The sequence below is a fragment of the Dipodomys ordii genome, unplaced genomic scaffold, assembly GCF_000151885.1.
Source record: "Dipodomys ordii isolate 6190 unplaced genomic scaffold, Dord_2.0 Scaffold10, whole genome shotgun sequence".
In the NCBI taxonomy this organism is placed as follows: domain Eukaryota; kingdom Metazoa; phylum Chordata; class Mammalia; order Rodentia; family Heteromyidae; genus Dipodomys; species Dipodomys ordii.
Window position 1 is genome coordinate 12,899,328 of NW_012267226.1, and position 25,082 is coordinate 12,924,409.

Here is a 25,082-nt window from a genome sequence, read left to right on the forward strand (position 1 = left end):
ATTCTGCCTTTGGAATGAATGCAGAGACCCAATGAAGCAAAAAGTGCCTTGTGCGTGTCTATTGAGAGGAATAATTTGGGAAGAAAAGTAATAGCAGTGCTACAAGTTAAATTGAAAACTTAGTGGAGCATTGCTAATGCCAGAACGAGTTCCTCTTCCAGACTATTCCAGACTAAATAGCTGATAAAGGTTACAACTGTGAATGCAAATGCCCTTCCTTAAAAATAAACATATTAGTTCCTAATCTTTATCATTTGACAGCTTACTGGGTTTTATTGACCTTTTTTGTATTTTCCTGATTGATAACCAAAACCAAAATTCCTCAGCTGAACTATTAATGGACTAGACATGTGGTTCTAGACAGAGTTCATTGTAAAGTGAGATTTTCTGCTAATTTAATCCATCCATTTTTATTTAAGGAGATATCATTAAATAATTTAGAAAAGTAACTCCTATTTTATATTTGTTCCTCTTCTATCTGATCTTGCTATGTGAAATGGGTCTCAAGACACACAGTTCTTTTCTACAACATACCCACCATGTAACTACAAAATGAAGGGCTTCTGAGGAGTTTGTATACATCTTGCATGAAAATATATTTGTATTAGTTGTTCATATTTTTTTCAACATAAACCTACACACACATATTGTATAGTATAGGGAACTTTACATCAAATGAGTTTTCCAATCTGGAACTCAAGTTTTACTTAAAAGAAAGTTGTAGTCAGAATGAAGTAGGATAAGAAGTTAAAGAACATTGCATTGTTTCAATATTAGCAAAAAAAAAAAAGTCAGGATATTTTTTCTCTTAAGGTCTCTAATTTGGAAAAAAAAAAACAGAAACAGAATTGTTAGCTATAAAATCTGCTTTTCTAAAAGCCAAGATATATACATGGCCCACTTAACAGGACTCCAGCCTCCTCACAACCACTCTCCTTCAGCCTGAAGGAGAAAACTCTCCTATTCGTGTAAATATCTGTGACACAGCAAGTCTTCCCTCTAGGCCAGTGAGAGTTCCATTAGCCTCCTGCAGATGCTCTCTGAATCAGCTTCCTGCTCATTCGAGCATTACTCTCACTTCTCTGCCTAACCATCCCTTTCTGATGAGGTAGACCTTTGTACAAGTCAAGTACAGCACATGGTCTCCAGCCAGTGACACTGAACACCAACGCAAGATACACTATGCAATCAGAAACAATAAACATTTTCTCTGAGATTCTTAAGAATAACGTCTAGGTTTTACTTCTAGATTATTCTCCCTCACGTTAGATTTGATAAAAAACAATAGGATATAAATTTTGGCTTGAATAAAACAGTTCTGTAAACAACTGTATTGACAGAAATTCTTTCCCTAATTTCTTGCTGTAGAAAGTTTTGAGTGAGTGAACAAAATACAATTAAAATCAATTACAGTGCCTTTACTCACAGATAGAAATCTGTTGTTCATCCAATATTTTTTCATTAACATTAGATATGTGTGTAGGTTATTAGGCCAGGATCACAAATAATTTACAAATGTAATTCTTTTCCTTTAAACTTATTATACTGTAGGCATTTTTCTCATTATTTTTTAATGACAAGATACTACTATGTGCATCACAGATAGGCATCAACACTAGCACCTCAGGAGCTTTGTAGATATATAATATTACATCTAATTCAGAAGAATCTAATTAGGTAGGGTCAAGTCTCATAATTTGTACTTGTAACAAGGGGTTTTGATACTCAAATCAGGCTTTTGTCCAGTGGGATGTATGAAAGCTTAATTATTCCTTTCATTTGGAAATATAAGTTGTTCTCTATGTTTTGATATATAAATATACTAGGAAGTTTATCTTAAGTTATTTTGCTACATCTTCAGCAAATTTCTTAGGAGTTAGTTTTCAAAGGCAAAAATTGTGTCAAGGATAAAAATTGTTTTAAAGATCTTGTCCTATAAAGGCAAACTATTTTCTAGCTTTTAATTTGATCATCAGTGTATAAGACTTCCCAGTTTACTAAACCCTTGATGATATTGAGCATCCTCTTTAATATTTTTTCAATAAGAATGAAGAAAACTGAACTTGGATCACTTTAATTCAAAAATTGAGTTCCAAGTAAGGTTGAATCATTACATGATTTTCTTTTCTCCTAAATCAATAATCAGCTTAAAATCATCTTTGCTTAAAATACTTTTTTCTGATTGTGAAGAAATTCTATTTTGCTTTTCACATTTCTATAGTTCACATAGTTTAAAACTTTACACCTTAAAAGTAGATAGAAGGTGGACACTGTTGGCTCACGCCTATAATCCTATCTACTCAGGAGTCTGAGATCTGAGAATCATGGTTCCAAGCCAGCCTGGGCAGGAAATTCCATGAGACGATTTTGTCCAAATAACCACCAATTGTCCATCAGAAGTGGAGCTGTGGCTCGAGTGGTAGAGTGCCAGCCTTGAGCAAAAGTGCTCAGGGACAGAGCTCAGTCCCAAGATTGGAACAACAAAAAAATAGGATTTGTTGGGGACTATGAAAAGAATCTTATTCAAAGCAATATTCTAGGCATTGTACTGGAGAACATAGCATGAATGGAACACTCAGGGAAGGAGAGCACAGGAGATCTTTGCTCAGGTGAATATAACTAAGGATCCATCCTGCTCAGGACAGAAAGCCCCAGCACTATCATGCAATAGTTAAGAGAAGTTCACTGTACTGGAGACTGGCACAGGAGATTGGCATCACAGCCAATAATGAAATGTTTGTTCTATTAAGGAGAAATGGAACTGAATTCATTTTAGCCAGATTAATGAAGTTTGGGCAAATTATTTATTCAGCTATCTGTGTGCTCTGAATAGCTTCTAGGGAGATATTGATTTAATCTATAGGATTGTCATCAAGCTTTGATCATTAATAGTAGAAAATCCAGGACATCATGAGTGCACTTTACCAAACTTAAGCCTCACTTATTTAGGTGTGGTTTTTTGTTTGTTTGTTTTCTGTACTGGGGTTTGAACTCAGGACTTCATACTTGCTAAGGCACGTGCCCCACCACTTGAGCCACACCTCCAGCCCGAAGTAGCAAATCTAGACCTTCATCTGCTAGTGGATGTTTTATCATTTGTGTGCTTTAATACCTCACAGCAGAGAAATTATGCTACAGTATCTATGTTGTGCATAAGGCATAAAGTAAGGACAAGAGCATTCCTCCTTGAAGTTATAGAATCAGAAGATAAGTCATTTGTGAAAGGGCAGAGGAAAATAAGTGTATTTTGAAGAAGAAAAAAAACCTACAATGCCTTAATTTACCTAAATTTGTTAAATGGAAAATGTTTCTGTTTTATGCCAAATACCAACTACATCCTTAACAACAACAACGTGTCCCAAGCTGTAAGGGAATGATGTACACCGAGAAAATCCGTCAAGCTGGAAATCCCAGGACTAGAACTCCCAAGTTTTCCAAAAGCCCCAGAATTCATTACAGCCCACAATCCATGTCCAACAGCATTGAGACAATAAGGTTTTTAGAGAGTACTTTTTCTTATTTAGATTTCCCATAAGGTAGAAGAGTCGCAGGCAAGTATGACAGTTACCTAGGTCCTATCAAAATCCACATACCTGGATTCTCAAGTGCGGTCTACACATCCTGAGAAAAAAATGTGCTCACTCACTGTAGCTTCTTCCTCCCTTCCCATTTTTTAAATGAAAAGCAGTCTGTTTCAATGGACTTTACTCTGTAAAAGCTGCACTTTAATACAATTAAAAGGAATCATTCTGCTTGACAGATAACTCTTACAACTTCCTGGACACTTCATTAGAGCAAGAATATTCTTCATAGTCAATAGGAGTTTCTGATATTGATTTTGAAGACCATGCCTGAAATGTATAAAGGAGATTCCAAAACTATCATTAAGTGTTTTCCATGTCCCCATATTTCTCTGACTTCTAATGACAGCCTTGCTGATGAGTAGCTCTTAAGGATACCTTTCTCATTTCAGTTGGATAAAAAAAAAATACTTTGCTGTAGTCTGGTAAAATGAGTCAATTAATATAATAGGGTTAAAAGTCATTTGATGGTTCTTATTAGCAACATGGAAAAGTAGTTCATTTCATGAAACAGAGCAGATTCCCAATGATCTTTGCAGATATAGTTGATGCTGCAGTTTAAATGTCAATACAGTGATGCCTGTAGCTGTAAATTTATTGCCTAAGGAAATCATGTTGTTAGTAGACAATGGTAGGAAAAAATCATAGATATTTTTAACATAAATCTTGAAATACTGAAAACTATCTCCAGATATTACTAGAGCCTTCTGTGTCATAGCATTGACAAAACTAAACATCATATATGACAGTTTGTTGAGGAACCAACCACATGAAGGAAAATGTGATTGTGAACTTGGCAGTGATATATCTGTCAGTCAAATGTATAATATCCATCAAATATAAACACAGACATATATGTACAGATAGCAGTGTGAAACTAAACTGTTTTTACATGGCCTATCAGGTGGTATTAGATCATATCTTAGAATAATTTTGTAGAAAGCTTGGTTCCAAACAATTTTCTCAACATAAAGCTTTGTTCTTATTCATTCCTTTATTTTGCTTTTTTTGGTTTTCTTTGTGCTGTGAAACTGTCTTTTGATATAGCAAATAGCCCTGTTAAATAACCCTCTCATAAAATGGTTTGTTTCATCTAAGGAATGGTCTAAACCAACATATACAGCAATTGGGATACTTCATTAAAAAAAACCACTAATACAAATGTTTAAAGCTAAAATACAATGAAAGATAAGAATTATTTTCATTAAGATGTTAGTAGTTTTAACTTACTATCAGACAAAATTTATGAGTGTAGTGGTCCACGCCTGTAATCTCAGCACTAGAGAAGCTAAGGCAGGTAGATTGTAAGTTAGAAGCAAAACTGTGCTATATAGCAAAACCCATCTCAAAAGAAAACAAAATAAAAAAGATCCCTTTGTTTCACTTCTTGTAGACACAAAACAAATTAAACCAGTTATCTCTTCCCAAGAGAATTTTTTTAAATAGATAGCTATCTTCATTATTTATCCAGGCCTTCATTTTAATGTGGTTCGTTCAGTGAATTGACTACTTGCTGTTGTTTAGTTGAAGAAATGTTTTATTTTGCACCACTAATGTGGCATTTACTTGGGAATGTGAGAACAGCTACGTATTGAATTAGCATTCTGTAAATGGCAGTCTAACTCTTAAAAAGAATTAATGGTCCCAGAGTGTGTGGTTTACTTACTGGGAATGTTGACTTTGTGCCCCGATAAGGCCAGCACACAGGGAAAGAGCTCGTGACGTGGAGACATGGAAAACCACTTAAATAGGCTATTTGATGGGTTTGGTTTTTTTGGGGGGTCCGGTCGTGGGGCCTGAACTCTGGGCCTGGGCGCTGTCCCTCAGCTCTTCAGCTCAAGGCTAGTGCTCTACCACTTGAGCCACAGCGCCACTTCTGGCTTTTTTGTTTTTTGCTTATGTGGTTCTGAGGAATCGAACCCAGGGCCTCATGCATGCAAGGCTAGCGCTCTACCACTGAGCGACCTTCCCAGCCCCGGGTTTTTTTTTTAAAGCCCACATTTTTTATTAGTCATTTAAGTGACATTTTACTTTTGAACTCATGCTATTTGTTAATAGTATTTTGTTTTATTTTATTCTTTCCATCCATCATTAAGTAGTCACCAAAGACAGTGTTTCTCAGAAAGCACAGCCCAGTCTATACCCAGATTCCTGCAGTACACAAGCCACTCCCTAGATTTAATAGAAATCTCATTAATTGCTGGAAAAATGTTATGAAAGAGTCAATGGGTATTTATAAACTATACCTTAGAAGTAATAAGGAAACAAAATACATAGGAGGCAAGGGTTCGTGGCACTTTTAAACCTGTGAGCAAATAATTAGAATAGTCTGCCTCTTACCCTTCTATAGAGATAAACATAGAGAAAATTGAATCTGCAGCATAACTTCCTGGTGTTTAATTACTTAATTTAAGCAGTCAAATTGGATATGTGATCCTGATTTCCAAAAAGCACACATGCTTTTAAAAATCAACACAAAAATTTAGATGTAAGAACTTAGCCCTAAGAGCTGCTCCTGTCTCTAGACTTAGCAGAAAGTTTCCTCCACAACCTCCAGCCCATGAAACTGATCCAACCAGAAAAGCTTCCATTCTGAGATCAACAGAATCAAACAAATTAAATCCACACAGATAATAAAGGGAATAGCAATTAAGCCCCACTCTTGGTTGTCAGGAAATCAGTCCAGGAAAGAAATTGTTAGGTTCTTGTTTTGTTTATATCATTTGAGTTTTTCCTTCAGGGAATACATTTTCATTTCAGGCTCTTTGGGGTCTTTGACATTTGCAGAGGCAAAGGGATTCAAGAGATAATTACTGGTAAATTTGAGTTTATTAACTATTTTGCAAAAAAGAAAAATTGATGTAATTGGTTGCTGATAAGATCAGTTAGTTGACAATAAACAAACTATGAAAATGAATAGCCCCAAATACTGCATGTGGAATATGTTTGAAATTAGTTACCATTGATTGCCTTTGGTTTGGACTATGGTGGATGGAGCTGCAGGATGGCAAAATGAGAGGTTTATTTAGCGTCTGGGAGAAGCTTATAAAAAGCTTTAAGTCCTCATTCCTTCTAACATCCTAACAGCTGTGCAGTTTCTTACAAAATATGTTTTATCGTTTCAAGAAATGCTGTTAACCTCGCAGTTTTAAAACTGAATGAACAAGGCCTCTTGGACAAATTGAAAAACAAATGGTGGTACGACAAAGGAGAATGTGGCAGCGGGGGAGGTGACTCCAAGGTTAGCCTCAATGTCACCAAAAGCGGGTAAACAGTATGTCAAGTAATAGGTGCATCTGCTGGGAGGCGTGCGCACAGCAGCTGGACTGCTAGTCCCGTCCCTTTACAAACAAGTATGCAATTACTGTCAAGGCAAAAATATTTGCAACCGCGACCAGTTTGGTGGCACACTGACCAATATGGTGGTAATAGTCTCTGAAAAGTTTTGGTTTGAAGAGGCTGTGGACTAGGCACTCACAGTCCTAGGAACGTATGGTTTGGAAAGAAAAGACAGGGATGTGAGTTCACAAAGAGCCATTTAGTGAAGAGAGGAGAGAAAACATCAAGATAAATCTGACTTGTTTTCTTCTTATTTTACTTGACCAGAACTTCTACCAAATATTAAGTAACAGCAATAAGCTGACTCCATCTAGACCATCTAGGGAGCCTTCCAAAAAGGTGGTTTTTTTTCCCACATAAAATTCACAGGGCTTCCATTTGAATTCAGTAACAACTCCAACATAGAATTACAAGTTTTCACCTTCCATGAATGCATCAATTACAAAAATGATTGAAGAGAAAAAAAACTTCTTTGTCTTCACCTTAGACAAATTTACTTCATAAAATGTTTTTATATTTCTAAGTAGATTTCAAAAATGTATACAATTGGCAAGTATAAACTAGTGTCCCAGAATCCTTCCTTATGTATGGCAGAGTTTTTAGATTTAAAGAAAATAATTACTAGATGAGAAAATTCTGACTGAGAAACTACCATCAATTGATATGCAAAACGAGTGAAAATTTTAAGATACATTTTACATTTTTCAAATGTAAAAAATTCTACCCCCAACAAAACTGCTTTTCTCCAGGTTCCTGATTGGTCTACAAGTTCCCACACTTGGCCACATAAATTCAGAGAGAGACTTAACTCCATTTACACGGCATGTCAGGATATCTGCCATTACATACTCCAAACTCCACTCTAAACAATCCTAATAGGTTGTATATTGTCATGATGTTTATCATAAGAGCAAAAAGTTGTTGCAATGTAAGTCATAATAATGCCCTACCTTGAATTTGTATAAAAGATAGTATTTTAAATGGCCAGACCTAACTTGCATCTGAGTAAACAGGAGAGAGCTGTTGCCTTTCCAATTCCATTCTATACTGTCTTCAGGTGACTGGTGTTCTTTTAACCTTTCCTCACTCCTCCTGTTCAGCTGATCTTCCTGTACAGAGGAAAAAGAAGGAGGAAATGTACTAAGTTGAGTGGAACAGCTCGCTTTGAAGCCTTTGTTGAGTATAAAGTTAACTCAGGAGAGACAAACGTTGCATGATGACAGTAAAGAGAAATGAGGCAAGTCTGCTAAAAATCCTGGCTTACGGGATTTTGAGACACAGACAATATTAATTGTCTTACCAGTTTTATTCAAGAAAGATGGGGAATGGAAGCCTGTTCCTCCCAAGGGAAGGGAAGTTCCTGTGATGATGCAGTGATTTGCCTGCCACTCACAGGATGGAAATCGTGGGGACCAGGGGAGCCCTGTGAGCACACAGCTCCCGTTTCCATTCAGCTGCAAATTACTAAACTTATGCTTCAGCTGGGTAATGTGTCAGGACCTATGGAGAAAGAGAAAATTATTCACCGTCTTTCCCTCAAGGCACATAGGATTTAATATACCCAGCAGCTGAAGTCTTCAAGCCTCTGTGGCAGCTTTCCTATCATACTATGTAATAATTAGCACCCCACTTACCTGACAACCATTCCCAACTCTGCCAGGTTCTCATCATAACAATCTTTAGTCATGAAAAGTCAACAGGAGATATGAGTGACAGGGTCTTATGTCTTACGGGAAATGCAATGAAGTGGGGGGGGGGGTTGAAAGTTTACTCCTTCAATATTGTGACTTAATCCTAACCAGTCACAAAGCTTTCATACTCATTCTTGCAAGTAACATACACATATACATATATATGTATATGTTGATTGGCAATGAGCCAACTTAAAATTACAGATTACAATTTATAAAACAAATTTTCCCCTTTCGATCAATCTGATATGGCTTAGCCCAAGTAAAAAATCATACACAGACTTTTGTGCTACTATCTGAGCTTTTAAATCTTGATTTTAGTTGGGAATTTTGGCAATGTCTGTAATCATCAGTCATCATACCACTAATAACGACTAAAGCATTAATTTTCTTACTATAGATATAAAATTGTATAAATACTCATGGATATAGACATTGATGAAAATCATTCTGTAGATATAATTGTGAAATAATGTAGAAATTAAATCAGATCACACAATTCAGGGTCATGATTTGACATTTTGAAGATGACAACCCTATTCTGGTTTGTTACCTAAATGAATTAATCCCCATCATGACAGCCATGAAAACGAATGCAGGATTCAGAGTATAGAAGATAATGCAGTCAACAAACTGGGGGCGGGGCGGGCTGGGGAGGAGGAGAGACAGTAGATAGTTGGCTCTTGGAGTGTCTCTCAGTATTGAATTTCTTGTTCAAGCCTGTGTTTCTACCAGTTGAACACTAAGTTTGGCTAATAATAAGAGCCTTATATTCAAAACTGCCGATCTGAACTTGTCCTCTGAGACCAGGCTGCTGGAGTGACAAAGACAGCCTGTGGAAGGGACAGAAACCATCAGCAGAATTAAAAAGAAGAGAATGGGAGAAAAGAACCTCTCACATGACAGAGCTCATCGAAAGCTGGGCTTCGTCTGATCCACAAACTGTCTTCTGTTGTCTTTCCTAGAGGAAAGCTGGAGAGTCTCTGCTTCCTTACGTCTCTGCTTTCGCTCCTCTCAGCTCATGCCAGTCAAGAAGTGCCAGTAAGGGCCAACACAGTTCACCTGTGGGGTTTTGGTTTATGTTTTTGTGTAAAGGAACAGATGAGCTAGCTTGAAGACCTAAAATCCCTTATTTAGGTTCAGGTACCAGAGGCTGAGGTGGGAGAATTGCTTGATCTCAGGGTTTTTAGAGACGCAGTTTGGGTAACATAAATCCCAATTAAAAATACGATCTATTAGAGTATTAATTCAAAGAAAAGGCTTCCTCTGAGTTTAAAGAAATTTCAGGATAGAGAGCACCTACTCTGAGACAGCTACTCTGGTAAATACTGTCTTATAACGTGAATGAGAAGAATCCCCTTTGCTTCCTGAGGTTAATAATACACCAGTCATCCCACAGGGACAGTTTTCTTGTAGTTATTTCAAACATGAAGGTAAGAGAGTAGTAGACAATTAAACTTTGATTAACTGAGAGAGAAAGAGAGAGAGAGAAAGAGAGAGAGAGAGAGAGAATGCTGGTCCTGGGGCTTAAACTCAGACATGGACACTGTCCCTGAGCTTTTTTGCTCAAGTCTAGTGTTCTACCACTTGAGCCATAGCTCCACTTTGCCTTTCTTAGTAGTTAATCGGAGGTAAGAGTCTCACAGACTTTTCTGCCCTGGTTGGCATCAAACTGTGATACTTAACCTCCTAAGTAATTAGGATTATAGGCGTGAGCTACTGGCACCCAGCTTCACTGAATTAATCTTAGCTCCCCAATTTCCTATGCTCAAACTCAGCTTTTTAAAAGAGTATCAGATAATGCTTATGCAGGATTCTAATTTTAAAAAATATTCTAGGATCATACACATATGAGATATTACAAGATTAATGCGAATTTTAAATTGCATTGAAAACATTTCAAAATGAGAAACATATTTTAGAAATATTTTTTATTACGAACATTAGAGAGATGAATAGGTTTAACGTTTAACCAGAACACTCAACTATCCCGAAACCCATTTGTCTTAAGTCTTTGGTTATGTATTTCATGGACTATGCTATGAAGCTACATGACCACAAACCCCAGCAGTAGTTGATACCTATGTACATAGTTGAATAAGCTCTTTGCCCTGGTTTCTTTATAAAGCATAAGTGAGAGTAGTAAAGATGTTTTCCATGATGCCTGGCTCATAGCAAGTGCACAGTAAATGTTAGCTATCATTATGACCATCATTATTAATACTCTACCTCACTGGAAGCTTGTGGAATTCATCTTTTGGTGACCCAAGTAAAGGCAGACTTACATCCCACTGAATGCAGTCAACATCTCCTAGAAGTGAGTCACTGAACCATTCAGCCAGACAAAATGGCAGTTGAAGAATGCTGCCAGTCTCCAGTAAAATGAAATGGAAAGCAACTGGGCACAAGAACGTGAGCAATACAGGATCCCAGGGCTTGTTATGTCATTCATCTTGTAGGTTGGGGATTATTATAAAAGATTACTCTGAAAAGTGATACTGAGTGATGGCTGACATCTCCCTTCTCAACTCTTTCTATGATATTTAATACTAAAGGAATCAAAGATGGTAGGAAAGTGGGGGAAAGAGAAAAGAACATTCTAGTTCAGAGGAGTTTGTCTAGTCAGAAAAAAATCTTGGTTACCTCAGACTACTGTTTATTTATTGTTCATTAATTAGTGAGTGACTATTGTTTATTTATTGTTCATTAATTAGTGAGTGAATATAGTCACTTGACCTTGTACTTGGAGCATATTAATGTGGTAAACTCAAAGGATAGATGAAAATTGAGTTAAATACTGCAATTCAGCAGGAAAATATCAATATGGGTTTATACTTTAAAATATCAATGACCCTGGTCGACACACTGAACCTACTGTGAATTGGGTCTTGGATAATAGATGTTATGGAATCAGTTTATTGATGGATACTTCTGACATTTTTAGAGCATAAAGTACAATCATACACTAGAGTGAGTCAAAAAGCACTCACCTAAGAATTGGAGTCAGTCCTATGTAGCTTCTGTGTAAGTCTATCAACCTTCACCTACTTCCATTCATTTTGAAAGGGAAAAGGTTTTTGAATGAGTGCCACATTTACAGGGTAGGGTGGGGAGGGAGAATTAAAAAGAAAGCCTATTCTGAGCCAATAGTTTTGGATTCACAGTAATTGCATACATCTTATTTATCAATTCTCCCTAGCAGTATGTGCCTGTTACCTAAAGCGATGGAGCAGGCCCCAGTTTTATGTCTGATGCTAACGTGGGCCTACGGTATAAGACATAGCACCCACTGTGGCCTTTGCTCTGTCACTTTGCCATGCGATTCTTATGTAGTTTGACTTGAATAACATAAAATAACATATATAATGTTATTTATGTTATTTTCCACGTGAAGAACTCCTGTAAACCTTGCCGTTTTGAAACTCAGTGAGGCAGGCGTCTTAGACAAGCTGAAAAACAAATGGTGGTACGATAAAGGTGAATGTGGACCCAAGGACTCGGGAAGCAAGGTCAGTCGCTGAAGTTCGGGCCTCCTCTTGCGTTCACAAAGTCTATGAAAACCGTAAAAACCACTGTTTCTCTATACTCCCAGCCACTGCCTGAAGTAGAAAACAATGCCATAGATTTCAACCACAGGGACCGTCTCTTTAGGAAACTGCAACCTATTTATTCCCCAACAGTAAGGTTTTAGAATAAACTAAAATTAACTATTAAAAAAACCTTGAAATAAAATTTTTTATAGGATCCTCAAAATTACGTACCACTAATGAAAGCTGTGTTTTTCTTTACGGTTAAGGTTTTGTTTCAGAGAGAGAGAGAGAGAGAGAGAGAGACCATTATTACTTCAAGCGCTAATATAGTCCCTTCACAAAAATTGATGAATAGTCACCCAGAAACAAAAGATGATAAATACTAAAGTTCAGTATTTTGTTATCATTTACCACACACATTCCACTTTAGTTCTAGGGCCCTGTTAAACTTCTGGCCTGACAAACAGATAAGCTTCCCAGTTGCATTCTCCCATTTGAAATTTCTTTATTTTTACACTGATATTTACACATACTTTCCTTGAGTTTAAAACCTTTCATTCAATAGTTCTCTTCAGAACACTGAAGAAAGCCACAAGTCAAAGTCTATTGACTACAACAGCTCTGTTCTTATTCTGTTAACAAATATAACAAGTTTATCAATCAGTCAAAGTATCTACACATTAATAGAACAGAATTAATTGTTTCAAAGTCAGTTGAAGATTCTTGGAGTTCTCTTTTCTTCCCCTCCCCCATAATCTTTTCTAGGAAGAAAACTAATTACTGGATATTCATAGGCATTAAACAGGTGACTGGCTTAAATGGAGAGCTTCAATTAATTTAAGAAGGAGACAAAGTCAAGTTAGTCAATCCCTTTGCAGGTCTAACACTTAATTACTTCTGTCTACCTTTGAGCCAGAGTAGAGTGAGAAAAGCTTAGCCAGATAATGAAATGGTAAAACTTAATGTAAAGTATATAAAATCATTAATCATTATAAAATCATGAATAAGTGATTATATTTGAAAGACAACCCCCCAAAAAATTTGTGGCCTGGTCAGTTGGTATCATGACTTAGTAGACAGTAAAATGTATCTTTTGAATTAAATACTCTTCTAATAAAAATTATTTAAGATCTGAATCACATTCTGCACAAAACATATTGCTGAGAAAAAGATGACCACAGAGCCATCTTCAGGTTGTCTGCCAAAATATTTTTGGAATTATGTTTCATAGTAAGTCCAACTTATAATTTTTGAAAAATTCTAAATTCTAGATAATTGACCATTACAGATTTACGATAAAATAATTTGTATGTAGATCTCGAAAGAATAAGATGTCTTAAAACATTAGCTGAATAAGCATTTCTAAATGGAAGTAGAATTCTATTTTCCAAACCTATAAAAATAATTACGAATTTGTCCTTATATATTTTATTTCTCAGTTGATCATGGTAATTTAAAAAATGTCTAAGACAATTACCTGTTATGTAGATATATGAATATTATATAATATATAATTACTCCTAACTAGTACAAGAATGCAAGAATGCAACTAATGCAAGAATGACATTTTTCATAAGATTTCCCCAGTAGTCATATCTGAAAGAACAAATGATGTGTACTTTTTATTTGGTAAAGTGATGATGAGCAGAATGTGAAAGTACTAGCTTAAAGATCCTTAAGTAGGGAGCTTTAGTGTATTAAAGAGAAATCTTAAACATTAGATTAACGTTTTAAAAGACATAATGCTAGAAGAGGTCTCCTGTCCCATATAATTGAATATTAAATATGTCATTTTCAAAGTCTATAACAAGCCCACTTCTGTTACCCTATGTCAATATATAAATGCTTGTACATGGCTCAGTATGGTGGTTTTCACAGCCTATTTTATAGCAATAAAATGTTACTGATTTTATTAAATGTAATGGCAGTTAATTTATTGGTAATTATAATTTCACTTCTGAGAACTATAAGCTTCACGCTTCAAGCCATAAACCTGCATCAGTGACTTATCTTCATAAATACTTTCAGGTTAAATTAAGCATTTACTTTAATTGGCTGTTTGGATTTCATGTGTGCTTTTTACCTGTTGCATGTGACATTCCTGCAATTAACTCACGTGTCTCTATCCTCTGTAGGACAAGACGAGTGCCTTGAGCCTGAGCAACGTAGCAGGCGTCTTCTACATTCTGGTTGGCGGCTTGGGCTTGGCAATGCTGGTGGCTTTGATAGAGTTCTGTTACAAGTCCAGGGCCGAGGCGAAGAAAATGAAGGTGGCAAAGAGTGCACAGACTTTTAACCCAACTTCCTCGCAGAATTCCCAGAATTTAGCAACCTATAGAGAAGGTTACAACGTATATGGAACCGAAAGTATTAAAATTTAGGGGTAGGATTTAGGGCCTATGACAGTGAGTGGAGAATGCATCCTGTGAACGCAGTGTTGTGACCTGTCTGTCCAGTGGTGGTATTTTGCTTGCTTCTAATTAGAGCTTTCTATTTTTGGAAACTTGAGTGCAAAGTGGTTCGATTTTCTTTGGCTGCAGAAGTACTGTTTGAAACTTTATGTTGCCAATAGATATCTGCATTGCAAGAGTCAGAAAGACAAAAGCAAACTAGAATTGCTCTAAGATGATTCAAATAGTATGACTTCCCTTAAATTTGGGAGAGATTGGAAATTAGATCTGGGCTTCCTAGTACACTGACCAGGCAAATTTGTACGACAACTCATATGTAGTCCATACACTAACAAGGAAAAAAAAAACCCTCTTCTGAATCAAAACCTAGAGAGTTGTCTGTTGTTGTTGTTTTTTATATATAACATCATTTTTTCTAAAGAAATAATACACATATAAGCTCAAAAGCACATAGTATGAACTCACAGAACCTCACCTCCCCATCTAATTTGCTTTACATTGGCCATCTGTCTATATTTTTAAAGCATGAATCCCTGCTGTTGGTTCATCTGACAATTGTCCTTTGAGCCAGCACTTTAGGGAGAAGAGGGGTGATTGCTGGAACATATCTATTAGATGAAATTCAACTTTTGTTTGCATAGTGTCACTAAGGGTATGAATAGATATTTTAAGCATAGATGTCCCGAATATATCAGCTCCATAGGACAGATAGAGTAAAAGATAAAAACTAATTACAGTGAGCTATTCTGCACTTTCCTTTTTTCCTTCAAAACTGCTTTCCACCAAACCAGAGTGATCTCACTTACTCTGATCCTCTCATGATTTTACAATAAAAAAAAACTATATGTATCCCATGAAATATAGGAGATAGGGACCATTGTTTCTTAAAGAATCTAAATGCCCACTTTATCTTTCCTGTAACTATAAAAAGTGCTTTTCCAATAACACCTGAATGGATTTGTTATTGTTCTTCTAAAAATCAAGTCTCTACAAAACCATTTTCTAAAATTACATATAATAGCTTAGTGAATGGGACGTTCAATTATGATCACATGCTAAATGTTTCTGAACCTTCAAGAGATATTGAGGGCTTTTGATGTACCTTGAAGTAAAAAAAAATAAAACAAATAGCATTTTAGTAAGAAACTACAGCTGATCTAATGCCAGAAAAATGTCCATGATTTTGTGATTTATAGATACAGAAATCATGGAAGTATCATTAAAGATAAACATTGTTCCTATCTTTACCAACCCTGTTCACCACAATCTAACTGCTTATACCCATAATACAAAAGTTGATGGCTGAATACAAGTTAATAGTAACAACTCCAAAGTGGTTCTTTCCAATTATTGTTTTAAAAATTAGGAACTAGGGCTGGGAAGGTGGCTCAGTGATAGAGCGCTTGCCTTGAATGCCTGAGGCCCTGGGTTCGATTCCTCAGCACCACATAAGCAAAAAGAAAAGAGCCAGAAGTGGTGCTGTGGCTCAAGTGGTAGAGTGCTAGCCTTGAGCTGAAGAGCTGAGGGACAGTGCCCAGGCCCAGAGTTCAGCCCCCACGACTGGACCTAAAAAAAAAAAATTAAGAACTAGACCCTCAATTCCTGTAGATCAAAACATGATGAGCATGTCTTCTAATAGGACAAGAAACTGAGATGACTTAAAGCTCTACCAGCCATCAGGAGAATACTTTAATCTTGATGTTTATAGAATTGAGGAGAGATATTTCACACTGAGAAAAACAATACCTGACCAGTTTTCAGAGTTAACTATTTCAACTGCATTTTAACATGAATTTGTTTAAGATGTATTAAACTTTTTTCTTACTCCTTTAAAATTGAGGTGTTTTTTTGGCTAGGACAGCCATTAGCAAGACCCAGTACAGAAACAGAGAGGAAAAAGAATATTAAAAATTATAAAAAGGAATACTTATGTATGCCAGTTTACTACAAACTTTTGGGAACTTAATAAACGAAATATGAATTCCCAGGTTACCTACATGAACATGTAACTTACATGTAATAATATTTTTGAGTAGGAAACTGGTATTAAAATTGACCTAGGAAGCTAAATTTGAACTTTTAAAAGCAATATATTTCAAGTGAAAAGAAAACATTCACATCTGGCTTTCTTTTTAAGTCAATAGTTCCAGAGTAAATGAAATTCTTTCCACCTATAGAGAACACGTGAAAGTAAGCAATTTTTATTTTATTATCAAATTAAAATGAATGCTTTTCCCTTTAAAACTTCTATTGACAAAAAAGGAAATTTGGTATATGAAATTATTAAATGGTTGGTAATATTTTGATAAATTTTTCCAAGGACTCCCCCCCCGCCCAATTTGAAACCTTCACTACATAATAGATCTAAATCAAAGTGATCATCCCTCAAAGAGAACAGATACATTAAGATTATTTAAGAAATATAAGATTTGGTATTGGAATCACCAGATAAACAGCCACCATAACTCAAATGGATTCAGATCCTACGTAAATCTACAAGGAAGTTTTCTGTCTTGAGGAGCCCCGGGGGGGAGGAGTTCACATCAAGATGAACAGGGATGACATTTTATGGAATAAGCAGGTGACATAAGTATAGGAAATAAAAGTGATAGAACAAATATAAGAGAGAAAATAGAGAGATGTTGCTCTGAGTTCAAGCCCCAGTAGCAATACACACACACACACACACACACACACACAGATACACACACACACATACGCGCACACACACACAAATATTACTTGTCCAAGATTCATTAACTATTATACTCAGTTGCATTAATCAATTAAAGAGTTCAAGAGTGAATGGAGTTTTCCAAGTTTAGGAACTTTTCCTTTCTTAACAAGCACAAGAAAAAGAAAAGAAAGGAAGGAAGAAAGAAAGAAAGAGAGACAGACAGAAAGAAAGAGAGAGAAAGAAAGAAAGGAAGAAAGAAAGAATGAATGAAATAGACTAGGGTAAAAGCCTTCTGAAAATGCTTTTTTTTTTTGCTTTGTTTTGCTTTGTGTTGATCCTGGGGCTTGAATGCAGGGACTGGGTGCTATCCCTGAACTTTTGTGCTCAAAGCTAGTGCTTTATGGTAATTAATTGGAGATAAGAGTCTCACAGACTTTCTTGCCTGGGCTGGCTTTGAATGTCAACCCTTGGATCTCGGCAGCCTGAGTAGATAGGATTACAGCTATGAGTTTTAGGAGAGTTGATGTAAGTCATGAAAGGAGTATAGCAAATATCTCCTTCACCTTATTTTCCTGGTGAGTTAACGTAGACTGAAGAGACTGAAAAGGGTATAGAAGAAACGAATGAACAGTAATTAGATTTATGCAATTAAACTGTCTGCTTCTTCTTTATCTAATGTTACCTGTTGAGTCCAAGAATAAGTATTTAATGAGCAATCCAGAGACCTAATTAATTCTATGCCCTAAATAAGAGAAGTGCCCTGTGATCTTGCAGGAGGTACCAAAACATGTCTCTTTGGTACACCCCTTTTAAGAATGACTAAAAACAGGAGTCTGAGTTTGATAATAGGCCTAGAGGGAAGTATCTGTCACTAACCATGCTGTTGAGTCATGTCTATAACTCATGTGAATGAATGAAATCGTCTGTGGATAGGTCTGTGTTTAGGAAACAAGACAATCTGTCACTTCCTCTCAAAACAATTTAGTGGAATCTTGCACTGTAAAGAAGACATTTTCTAAAAGAAACTACTATGATTGCAAAAATACTATCCAAACTAAAGGAGCTCTGAAGTTCCACCAGAAGTACTAGGGTATAAAGTAGAGCAAACTAAAAGATGCTCTCTACCCAGATTTGCTACACAAACCTAATTTTGTGTGTGTGTGTTTTTTTTTTAAAAGAATTAGTTTTTAAATAGATGGGACTATAAATTTCAGGCTGATTAGTTCTTTGGTGTCATTGGAGTTTTCCTTGCTTTCTAAGCAGTTTGCATAGGACTTACAAAAAAATAATGGAAAATGCAGATGTCTAATTACTATTTCTGGATTTATTTTCTTTTTTGGATGTTGGTTGTGTCACATGTCCTTGAAGAAACAGTCACATTATGACACGCCCCATTCTTTCTGTTTCCTTTCCATGCAACCCAGCTGACCTTTTCTGAAGCCATAAGAAACAAAGCCAGGTTATCCATCACTGGGAGCGTGGGAGAAAACGGCCGAGTCCTGACGCCCGACTGCCCAAAGGCCGTCCACACCGGAACTGCAATTAGACAGAGTTCAGGATTGGCTGTCATTGCATCGGACCTACCATAAAAACCAAAAACATAATTGAGTGCCTTAATTAAACTGTGTTGATGATGACTGATGGAAACGCAGCCCTCCCCCCTCTCCCCCTCGCCCTCCTCTCCCCTCCAACCGAGGGGCCCGCGGCTGGACATCCTTGGGGGCAGGAATCGCATCCTAGTTGGTGGTGGATGTCAGCAACAGCAAACCTGCGCATGAGCTCAGCTCGGAAACCCAAACTCTCAGATTTTTATATCAGGAAAACTCACAATTTAGGGGTGGTTTTTTTGTTGTTGTTGTTGTTTGTTTGTTTCTTTGTTCTTGTTTGGGGGGAGCAGGTGGGAGGGAGCCGGGAATTGGGTGTATTAACAGCAACAAAATGTCACTCAAGAGTGGACTTTCAAAAACAAAATCAGCAAACACTAATCAGACTTGCCAGTTAGCGTATTCAACTGTGAAGTTCTTGCTCAGAAAGGCGTTGGTCATCACGGAAAGGGATTGAAACAGTTATACCCGTCCACGAACATGCTCAACCTGTGTGTGCAAAACACCCGTAGAGTCCATGGAAGCATCTCCAGCTGAGAACACAACAAATCTCTAAACTGTGATAAGAAAACAATAAACAAACATGTAAATCCTGTGAAAAAAAATTTAAAGGAAGTATTTACACTTACTTTGGAGAAAAAACAAAAAACAAATACCTGAAACATGCTTGCTTTTTAACTGACGTAAATTCAATAGAGGACAACACAATTCTTTTTTCTAACCATCTTAGGGAACAATACATTGCAATAATTGATATAAATGCCATCACTGTAATAAACTTTAGAGACCTTTTTTTTTAATATAAAAGTTGTTGGTCATCTTCTTGTTTGCTGTGTCAAATTTTCACTGTGTCAACACAAGTCGGTTCACAGATTGCATTTGTCTCACTACCAGGAGCAAAAAGTGAAGAAAGTTGTCTACGTTAAACCATCTGTCAAGGTAGAATCAAAAGAGACTACGGGTCGCTCACGTTATTGCTATTATTTATAATCTCATTCTGTGCACAAAATTGTGGTTTTTGTACCCACCAAAAAAAAGAATAAAACAGATGTTCTTACAATATCTACAGAGCTTAAAAGTTTTTTTCTACTATTATAAAAGTCATCCGAGAAATTATGAGAGGATACAAGGGATGATAGAAAGCAAGTGGTGGACCATATTGGAAAATGTAGCTAGCCCTTTACTTTTCTGCACACTAAGCTGTCTTTTACAGATCTTTGATTGTTAGAAGATTAAATTGTCAAAGATGGAGTCGAGTCTGGGAATTAATCATTGCTCTAACAGCAACTTTCCCTATAACTGTGTATTGGAATTTTTACTTGGTTGTATTTTGCTGCGTAAAACTATATGTCTTTTGGACTTCTCATTCCTATTTTTCCATTATATCTTTTGAAGGCACTAATAGCTTGGGGTAGGTCACAAATGAACAAATCAATCCTTAGTCTTTGTTTTCACCTGAAAATTGTGAAGAAAACTGTACTCTTATTTATTTATAGAAAATACTTTGCTATGTGTGGGTTAAAATGACATGGTACAAAAGAAGGTTTGGTTTATTGAAAATAATAATAAGTACCATAATACAGATTAAAAACTGCATAGTGAGAGATCTTGGCAGAAAGCACAATTTAGGATGATCCTGAAAGTCTTGCCTTGAAGGATGAGTGGAGTTTTCATTGGAGGAGAAGGTGATAAGAGCATTGTGGGTAAGCAGCGCCCAAAGTCATGTATATCGATGGCTTCTTTGGGGAATGGATACTATACCACGAGATAAGCTAATAAGAGACCTGGGTGTGATATCATGGAAGTTCAGATGGCTAAGGTGAAGGATTGATTTTCTTCTATCAACTCTTAAGACCTCCACCAATAACTTTGGTGTCTGTGTAGCAGAAAGAGCAGTCTTAGAAAGTATATATCTGGTAAAGCATGTATGTACTGTCCCCTTGGGAAAATGTAAGCAGCAAAAATGAGCCCCTCTTAAAACCTGGCCCTTGGTTATCTCTTCGAGGACTTCTCTTACTGCTCATCATCTTCCCCCTCCACTGAACGAACCTCCACTAAATGAGCAGCACACGGAATATCACAGATACAGTAAGTGCTGTCTCTGAGTTAACGCCGTCTCCTCCGCTTAACTCACACTCATCCTTCAACACTCAAATTCTATTTTACTTGCCCTGGGAGAATTCCATGAGTCTCTACCATGCCCTGCCTGTGAAGCCGAGTGAGGTGCCATTCTTAATGTGTCTTCCCATTCACAGCACTCACCATTTACTGCAGTGTAATTGCCTGTGTACTCGTCTGTAAAACTACTAGACTGTAAGCTCTTTGAGGGCAGGGACTGTGTCTATCTTGTTCACAGTTGTATCCTCAGCACCCAGCACAGTGCCTGGCATATTGTAGGTGCTTAATAAATATTTGTTGAATGAAAGAGTGAATTGAACTGAATTAATTACACAGAAGCAAGAACACTTTCTTTTCATGAATAGGACCTAGAGAGTATGCTAAGCATATTGTGTATAAAATTAAACCTAGAGGTTGTTGATTTCAGGGTTTTCTAGAACAGCAGAAAAAGTGGTTAAAAAGAAACAATAGTGAGAAAAAAAAGAATTGATCTATTTTCTGGTTGGATAAGAAAGTTTTCTATATGATGATACCCAGCTATGGCTTAGCCAGAGAAAGATATGATCACTAAGGAACTTGGAATAAGGATTTGGTTGGGTTTTTATATATACTTCTTCTTCTTTTTTTTTTTTGTCAGTCATGGGGCCTGAACTCTGGGCCTGAGCACTTTCCCTCAGCTCTTCAGCTCAAGGCTAGCACCCTACCACTTGAGCCAAAACGCCACTTCCAGCTTTTTCTGCTTATGTGGTGCTGAGGAATCGAACCCAGGGCCTCATACATGCAAGGCAAGCACTCTACCACTGAGCCACCTTCCCAGCCCCTAGTTTTTATATATACTTCTAAAGATAGCTTTCAGTAAAGTCTGAGAGTGTTTTGTGTTTTTGTTACAGAGTTATCATTTTTGTAGAGTAAAAATATATTTTTCCAAATGGAAAAATTTTCTATCAATATAAAGGGTTAATTTCTGGATCCCTATGAAATAAATTGCTATAAAACTTAGGCATGAAATTTTTTGGGCAGTACTAGGGTTTGAACTTAGGGCCTTATGCTTTCTTGGCTGGTGCTTTACTACTTGAGCTACACTTCCAGCACAGCTTTTGGCTGGTTATTTTGGAGATGGACTCTCAGGGGCTTTTCTGCCCAGGCTAGCTTTGATCCTCTAGATCTCAGCCTCCTGAGTAGCTAGTATTGATTATAGGAGGGAGCCATCCGCACCCAAAAGAAATGTGATTTTTTAGAACATGTTAAAGTTAATAAAAAAACATTTAAGTAAAACTTTGAAGCTACCTCAGCTTCAAAGCCAATGGACCACAGATGAAAAGGCTAAAGAGCCCTCACATAGTATTGAAAGATCTAAAGAGAACTTTGCAACACTCAGTTCACTATTACTGGACTTGCTGGTCCCCTGGTCTTCTCGCTTTAATCAATTTATTCTACTTCCCTAAGGCATAGCACAAAATAAGAATTTATTTCTTATGTATTAGAACATTAACAAAATATAATATTCTAAGTATCAATACTCAAGTAATTTTCCCAGAAAACACAGTAACCCAATTTGTCACACTAATATAGTAGTAATTGGAATGAGAATCAAATAAAAATTGATATCCTTAAGAATTTGTGAAGAAGAGATAAATTTTACAGATTTGGCTGTCTCTTATTTGTGAAGATAATATTGCATGAAAAAATATGTCTTTTCATACCCATTGCCAGGAAGACATTAATTCAAATAATCCAGCAGGTTAGGGTCTTCGTGTTTTTGCTTTGTTTTTCATTGCTGGGGGAACACATAGCCTTGAACATGGTAGACATATTCAAACAAATCACAGCAAATCTATGACTAAGAGCTATTGCCAGCCTAGAGTTTTAGTATTTGTAAAACCCCAAATATAAATTATTGTTTACTTGTATATGTGCTAAGCAGCTGGTATAAGCAATTTTCCAAAAGAACTGTCCTATAAGAAAAGATTGATAAATTATTAGGAGAAAATAGAACTGGAAATCATATCTGACGTGTCAGTGGAGAAGAAAATGGTTTTCCATGAAATGAGGGCGTTTGCTTGGGTTTTTAAATTTTATTTTCTTTGTGTATGTGGGGGCAGAGATTGGGCAAAAGAATGGGGAATCTTAAAAGATGAAGGAAAGTTTGGGCACCAGTGGTTCATGCCTATAATCCTAGCTATTCAGGAAGCTGAGATCTTGAGGATCAAGATTCAAAGCCAGCCCTGACAGAAAGCCACCCTCGAGACTCTTGTGTAGAGACATACTCAAGTGGTAGGGTGCCAGCTATGAACAAAAATGCCAAGTGAGGGCACAAGGCCCTAAGACCAAGCCTCAGCACTGAAAAAAATACAAGTGTGGGTGAAGGACCAAAAAAAATTCCTCTGGTGGAAGAGAAGGCAAATGAACTGCCCACCTGCCCATGTGCTTTATTGGCCTCTCTGTCACTGACACTGTCATCTAGGGCTCTGGCATTTGACATATTTTTCCCAGGCACACAAATTCTATTGTCATCCTGAGCAACTTCCATGTCAGTGCAAGCACTTCATTTAACTTAGAACTCTACATATCCTTGACTCCTATTTATCTTTTCCTGTTCACTAAGTCACTCGTGTGCAAGTTTTATGATCATGTTCCTTCTCATCTTCCTTCAGATATTGACTAATGTCTCTCCTTCCTTTCACACTCTAGTCAATAAAGACCCCGATCTATAATCTATTACTTAACCCCACTGTTAGACTCCATTGTTCACCAACATAATCTTACCTCAGTCACTAATAACATCTTGTGCTCATGTTAAATGCATTTACTGTTTTTTTTCCCCTCCAATCTTCCATTTGTCACTTCTCAGTCTATTTTATGTACCCTTTTCTGCCAAACAAACACCAACTCAGGATTGCACCTTTTGTTTCCCATCAGGCATATTCCACCTGCTTCATCTCATGATCAGTGACATTTTACATTATTTCTTTTTTTTTTTTCTTTTAGATCTGAGACTGGGATCTGAACTTGCTTTTATTATTTGACTAGTGTTCTACCAACTGAGCCACACTTCCAACCCCACATTTACTTAATAACCAAGAAATTTCTATTGTCTGAGTCCCACATAATCAGTCGTCTACTGATTCTTTCTCTTGGGCTTCCCAATTCCAACATTTAATACACTTACTCTACATCCCTTTCTTCTCTTGAAACTGTTTCAGTTAGTGGCACTACCACTCACCAAGTCTCCCACAACTTAAACAGAAAGACGATTCTAAAAGTTTTTTCCTCCATCAGCCCCATACCAAACAATATCCTCTCTTTACACAATCCATTGCTTGTTATCCATAGTATGGCTGACTTAATTCAGCAACTCATAATTTCTCCCTGTTCTTACTCTAAATGTCTCCTTGTTTCTTAGCTCACAGATTCCCCATGTAGCAACCCAAGTAGGTTTTCTAAAACACAAATATGATCCCATTACCTTCTAATTAGAACAATTCAGTGGCCATTATCTGATGCCTGACAATATCTCCGCTCTTGTCTCTCACCTTCTTTCCCCAACAATACCACCAGATCATTCAGTAATCTAGAATATAGTGTGTTCCTTTAAACCTTTTTTTAATCAATGACTTCTTCTGATTGGGTTGCCTTTGTTTCAGCGAGGATTCCTAACTATAATTAGCAGAAAACACTCCAGTTCACTAAAACAAAGTGTCAGTTTTAATGGAAACTAGGTAGTTTCACAGTTGATTAAGATGAAGAACCAGATCTGAAGCCAAAGCCACCAAGACCTGAAGGCAAAGCTCCTGTTCTGTTGGTTATCTCCCTCAAATAGCTAATGGCACATTCTTGCATCACTGTTTACAGCAAGGACATTGAGCTAGGGACACTAGACTAGGACTTGCTTCTATGGCTTCTGAAGGCTCCTGGCATGCTCCTTCACCTCCCAGGAAATAGACTCCATGAATTGCTTCTTTCTGCTGAACTTCAGCAAAGGAATATCTATCAAAGCTGTGACGTAGCAACAAGGGAAGTGAGGAAAAGAAGTACTAGCTTTCATTTTAAGGATGGGAAATGGGGGGGGGGATATGTAGAAGGATGAATAGATACAAACTTTGTAAGCCTAGTTCCTACTTACCCATAAAG

General features: G+C 36.9%; 1 protein-coding gene across 1 annotated transcript in view; it reads left to right on the forward strand.

The window, feature by feature from the left end:
• Window positions 1-18,818, forward strand: part of Gria4 (glutamate receptor, ionotropic, AMPA 4) — a 269,646-nt gene extending 250,828 nt beyond the window's left edge. Inside the window, exons 13-15 of the mRNA XM_013009473.1 lie at window positions 6,708-6,822; window positions 14,277-14,411; window positions 18,654-18,818. Coding sequence (XP_012864927.1) covers window positions 6,708-6,822; window positions 14,277-14,411; window positions 18,654-18,818 — 415 coding nt within the window. The remainder of the gene's footprint in view (window positions 1-6,707; window positions 6,823-14,276; window positions 14,412-18,653) is intronic.
• The last annotated feature ends 6,264 nt before the right edge of the window (window positions 18,819-25,082 follow it).